At 45.7% G+C, this 5,974-nt stretch overlaps 1 protein-coding gene across 2 annotated transcripts in view; it reads left to right on the plus strand.

The window, feature by feature from the left end:
- LOC110283753 (H-2 class II histocompatibility antigen, I-E beta chain-like) overlaps positions 1–5,974 on the plus strand; it is a 15,594-nt gene that overhangs the window by 6,414 nt on the left and 3,206 nt on the right. For both annotated transcript variants that reach the window (XM_021149219.1, XM_021149220.1), the window contains exons 2-4: positions 2,823–3,089; positions 3,737–4,018; positions 5,305–5,415. In XM_021149219.1, coding sequence (XP_021004878.1) covers positions 2,823–3,089; positions 3,737–4,018; positions 5,305–5,415 — 660 coding nt within the window. The remainder of the gene's footprint in view (positions 1–2,822; positions 3,090–3,736; positions 4,019–5,304; positions 5,416–5,974) is intronic.

Consider the following 5,974-nt stretch of genomic DNA (forward strand, 5'->3'; position numbering starts at 1 on the left):
CTCCCCTCCCCTCCCCTCCCCTCAATATGCTGCAAAGTTGTTCAGGTTGACAACAAACTCATTACATATATTAGGAAGACATATATATGGGAAGAATTGCCATCTTCCTGTCTCAGTATGCTAAGCAGCTGAAACTAAAGAGACACTCCATCACACTGGTTGTCGTTTACCCTGTTCCCCTCTTCATGTCCACAGAATTACCATGGCAACTCTGTTTTTCCAGGAATAGCCATCATTGATTGGCTGATGTTCAGAGTTCTCCCTCAGTCATTGTCCTTTAAAGAGTTCCCCCTTTGTATTCCCAGATCCTCTCTGTACTAGGATCATGCCTGGTGGTATGCCATCTTGGATGGTTTCTAGCCCGGAAGTTTTGCATGAGAGGTATGGGACTGGTATACACCAGAACATCACTGCCATATTTACCCATGCTGCTTAAGTCTTTCTTGACCTTCCATGATGTGCAATGTTAGAAGTCATTTGATTCCACTGTGCATTTGTTACAAGTGAGAGGATGGTACCTGCTGCAGAGCAATCTTTGAGGTTGAGAAGCAATAATACACATAGGACTGTGTAAAGACCCGTGCCTGTCACAAGATACATTTACCGCTGTGCCAGGTGTTACCAGCCCACCAGTTCACTGGTCCCCTAGATGCTGTTTCCACAATAACTAGGGGAATTCCACTTTCTACAGTTTGCTTCTGCTTTGGAAGTCAAGTCTTTGAAGAGGTGGGTTTCCCCATGTGTCTTGGTTAGGGTTTTACTGCTGTGAACAGACACCATGACCAAGGTAACTTTTATAAAGGACAACATTTCATTGGGGCTGGCTTACTGGCTCAGAGATTCAATCATTATCATCAAGGCAGGAACATGGCAGCATCAAGGCAGACATGGTGTAGGCAGAGATGAAAGCTCTACATCTTTATGATTCTCAGGCAGCTAGGATAAGGGTCTTAAAGCCCACACCCACCCACAGTGACACGCCTACTCCAACAAGGCCACACTTCCTTATAGTGCCACTCCCTGCGCCAAGCATATACAAACCGTCACACCATGATGACACCTACATCCTAATTCCTCATACCCTTATTTTTTCCTTAGTGTCCTCTGTATTCTTTTTGTTTGTTTGTTTGGTTTTTTTGTTTTGTTTTTTATTTTTCTTTTTTTAAATTTATTTTTTAACTAGGTATTTTCTTCACTTACATTTCAACTGCTATCCCAAAAGTCCCCCAGACCCTACCCACCCACTCACCTACCCACCCACTCCCACTTCTTGGCCCTGGCATTCCCCCATACTGAGGCATATAAACTTTGCAAGACGAAGGGGCCTCTCTTCCCAATGATGGCCGACTAGGCCATCTTCTGATACATATGCAGCTAGAGACAGTCCTCTGTATTCTTGAAATCCATCATGTCTTAAAGCTTTTCACAAATGGTCTTATCGCTGCATTTGCTATTCTTCCCTTTAATCACCCTCTTTCTTCCAGCTGACAGCAACTTACACATCTGAAGAGCCACTGCTTGGCAGTTGTCTTAGTTAGGGTTGTACTGCTGTGAAGAGACACCATGACCACGACAACTCTTATAAAAGACAACATTTAACTGGGGCTGGCTTACAGGTTCAGAAGTTCAGTCCATTATCATCATGGCAGGCATTATGTCAGCATCTAAGCAGTCATGGCCCTGGAGGAGCTGAGAGTTCTACCTCTCATTTTGAAGGCAGCTAGAAGAAGACTGGCTTCCAGGCATACAGGACAAGGTTCTTAAAGGCCATGCTCACACTGGCACACTTCCTCTAATGTCACTCCTACTCCAACAAGGCCATGCCTACTTCAAGAAGTCCATACCTCCATCTAGTGCCATTCCTTGGGCCAAGCATATTCAAACCAACACAGCAGTGCCTCTATGTTGTGTCACTAAAGTCTGCATTGTTATTCTCTTTTCATAGAATTACATCTGTTTGAATTTTTTAATCTTTGATAATTTCATGCCTCACTTCCACCAATTTTAAGATCCAAGAGTAAAGAGATTGAATTTTCTCTCTTTGAAACAACATGGCCTGGCACGCATGGCACATTCTTAGGTGTGATTTATAGAATAGTAATCAAGATGGATGCTGTTTAAGGTGAGCAAGAAGACCTGTGGGCATGAGATGAAACAATGTGGCTGATGGAGCAGGATCCCTGTTTTGCATGTTCTTTGTGCTGGCTAGTTTTAACTCTCCACTTGACATGGCTCCAATTAAATCATGTGGGAAGAGAGACTTAAACATGAATTCTCTCTCAGGCTGGCCTGTAGGCGTGTCTAGTTGGAGCTATCTTGATTCTTAGTTGATTTAGGAAGATTCAGCCCACTGTGGGTAGCACCATTCCTTAGGCAGCAGTTCATGAAAAGCATGAGAGGAGGAGGCTACATGAGAAATATACGGATCTATGTGTTTGCTCTCCCTCTGTGTGTCTCTCTCTCTTGTGACTCTCTGTTTCTCTCTGTTTGTCTCTGTCTCTGTTTGTCTGTCTGTCTGTCTTTCTCTGCTCTTGACTGTAGACACAAAGCATCAAGATAGTCGATACTATCAAATTATCACCCAAATAATCATTCTTCCCTAAATTGTTTTTGACAGGATTTTCTATCAAAACCATGGTAACAAAACTCAAGTGTTTCCCCCTGCTTCAGGTGGTGAGGATGGGTTCATGGTGTGGGCTAGTGCGATTAGAGTGTGCAGCAGGTGAGATCTCTGCAGGTGTCACAGTTCCTTTCACTGACTGCCATTCTGGAGCATTGTCTGTCCTCACAGACATCCTGTCATTGGGTTCATGTATCCACAGCACGTTTTCTGGAGCAGTTGAAGGCTGAGTGTCACTACTTCAATGGGAAGGAGCGTGTGTGGAGTGTGACCAGATTCATCTATAACCAGGAAGAGTTTGCCCGCTTTAACAGTGACTTTGGGAAGTTCCTGGCAGTGACTGAGCTCGGGCGGCCCATAGTTGAGTACTTGAACACCCAGAAGGACATGCTGGACAATTATCGTGCCTCAGTAGACAGGTGCAGAAATAACTATGACCTTGTGGATATCTTCATGTTGAACTTAAAAGGTAAGCATTAGATAGAGAGTAGATGGGTTGAGGTGTGTGTGTGTGTGTGTGTGTGTAAAAGAGACAGTCAGCAGACAGACATACATACAGACAGACAGACAGACAGACAGAGAAGAGAGAGGAGAGTTCTGTGTCACGTGTGTGGAGATCATAAGCCAGGTTACCAGTCTCACTCTCGCCATCCATCCTATGGTCCTGAAATGAATTCAGACCATCAGTCTTGGAAGCAAGCACCTTTATCTACTGAACCATTACCTAGCTCTTACTGTAATGACTTTTTAACTTTTTCTTGCATTGGGATGCCTGAGAACCAACTCTTTCTGTTTCCTGCTTCCCAGGGTAGAACCATTCCTGAGCTGTTCTCTGGTATATGTGCTTTGAAGTTCTGCATTCATGATCTCTCTACATACTCTACTTTCAGGCATATTTTCAAACTGAAAATATTTCAGTTCAATAAAGAATTACTATTCCATGTTATAAAATACGTCCTTATACTTTTTTTTTCAGACCCTGCTGTCAGGATTAACTTGAGGGACAGGTTTAGAATCCCTGAGATCTTCAGCCTGGGTGGATGGAGGCAGGTAGGCAGCCCACAGGGAGGACAGCTCTACCCTCAGGGCTCTCTCTCACCCTCCTTTCTCCTCTAGCTGAGCCCAAGGTGACTGTGTACCCTGCAAAGACACAGCCTCTGGAACACCACAACCTCCTGGTCTGCTCTGTGAATGACTTCTACCCTGGCAGCATTGAAGTCAGATGGTTCCGGAATGGCGAGGAGGAGAAGACTGGAGTTGTGTCCACCGGACTGATCCAAAATGGAGACTGGACCTACCAGACCCTGGTGATGCTGGAGATGGTTCCTCAGGGTGGAGAGGTTTACACCTGCCAGGTGGAGCATCTCAGCCTGACCAGCCCTGTCACAGTGGAGTGGAGTGAGTGGGAAACCCTTGACTCTGCAAATGCCCAACCACGGTGTAGTAGGAGTGACGTTCTCTGCCTGTTCCCTTTCTCTGACCCTGTAAATCCCTGCCTACCAGGGAAGCACATGGGTGACTCCACAAGGAAAAATGAATACAATTTCCAAGTTACCAGCTTTTATTCCTCACCTAGTTCAACATCTATGCCCGCTACACTTGCTGATTAAGATGGATGCCTTGTGGAAATGTTCCCAAACAGAAAGTCACTGAAAAAGTAAAGATCTAGATAGATTGGGTGAAGGGACTGGGTGCCTTCTGCCAGGTTTGTCAATGAAGACACATGTCCCCAGTACAGTACATGGCGTGAGCTGGGTTCTTTGTCAAGATTGGGACAAAATGAACCTATAAGGTTTATACATAGCCCCAGAAAGACACACTTCCTCATGGACAGCAGCTATTAAGAGCAAAGTGGAGTTGCCATCATAGGCTTTTCAGCCATCATTCCAAGGTCTGTCGATGGTCAAATTCTCCAATTCCATTTCTTTATGATGTAGCAGACTCAAGTAAGATGCAAGTTCTCCACAGGACACTATTGGCCACAGAGCTGCAAATAACCTTGGACCAAGTTACTTAGGAACTCCAGGTAGCTGCCCCCGTTTTTATCATCTCACATGTGCAAGTTAGGTGATTCCCACCCCTGAACATGCTTGATATGCACAGGAGACCTGCAGGGGCACCCAAGAGTCATGGTAGCTTCTGCTACAGGACAATGGACAGGTGACACTGTCTCTCTTGGGACAAGACAGTAGCAGTAACATGATAAGGACAAAGGGCTACTCTAGCTTTGGGTCAGCATGTATTTGGTTCCTCTTAGTCTAGTTCCATTCTGAGTCTGTGTAATGGCTGACTCCCTCATTAGGCAATGGCTCAGAAAATGCCCAGGGGTACCACCATTGGCATCTTGGTCTGAACTGCTTCTTCATTGCTGGGTGTAGAGAGGGACACAATTATCATGCATAAACATACTATTGGACAACATTGTGGTATGCAACACTACCCAGCCACCAGCTGCAGCTGTTCAGTTAACAGAAATAATTTCTCCAGTTTCATTACAAGAGATGGCAGAGATGGATAAAGCAACTCTAGATGTTTATATTCTCATCCATGGCTGCAGCCACTGTCTTCCACTTTTGCTGTGACTCTGAAATATCTTTCCAGAAGTGGCAAGTTCTAACTACCCCAGTGCTCTGATATCAGGTGTTGAATTTGTGATAAAACCCACATCTGGCTTCCATCCTTAGGGGCTCGGTCCACATCTGCACAGAACAAGTTGTTGAGCGGAGCCATGGGCATGGCGCTAGGTCTGTTCATCCTCGCAGTGGGGCTGTTCTTCTATTTAAGGAATCTGAGAGGTAAGAAGCCTGGTGGTGGCTGAGACTCCATAGCGTTTCATGTGGGAGAGTTATTCATGGCTTAGGCATGGTTAAATGACCAGGGAATTGGCAGAATCTCGGTGAAGATGCTCATCCCCCAGATGATCCCAGACACTAAGCAACAGTCTGACTGCCAGGGGGAAACCTGTAGCCATAACTTGCAGTAACTTGCAGATAAGAGATTATTAAATATCCTGGCAGATCAGGTTAAGAAATACACAGGAAAGAAAGAGCCATTGGGCACTGCCAGGGTCTGGCTAGGTAGTTAGCACTGAGCCTTGCTCCCTGCACTTATTGAAGGCCTGTGCTCTGAAGCAGCATTGACTTGGGGCATGAGAAGTTTCTCCCCGCTCAGTGTTGAGCTTTTGGGAGGGGAAGGAAGGAGTTCTCTCCATGTCTCCATGTCATGAACATGTCCTGCTTGGTTTGTGCTCCTCCCTTGACCGTGCTCTCCCAGAGCCTGCCTCTTCCTGGTTTGTGCTCCTCCCTTGGCCGTGCTCTCCCAGAGCCTGCCTCTTCCTGGTTTGTGCTCCTCCCT

This window comes from Mus caroli, chromosome 17 (assembly GCF_900094665.2).
Source record: "Mus caroli chromosome 17, CAROLI_EIJ_v1.1, whole genome shotgun sequence".
Classification (NCBI taxonomy): Eukaryota; Metazoa; Chordata; class Mammalia; order Rodentia; family Muridae; genus Mus; species Mus caroli.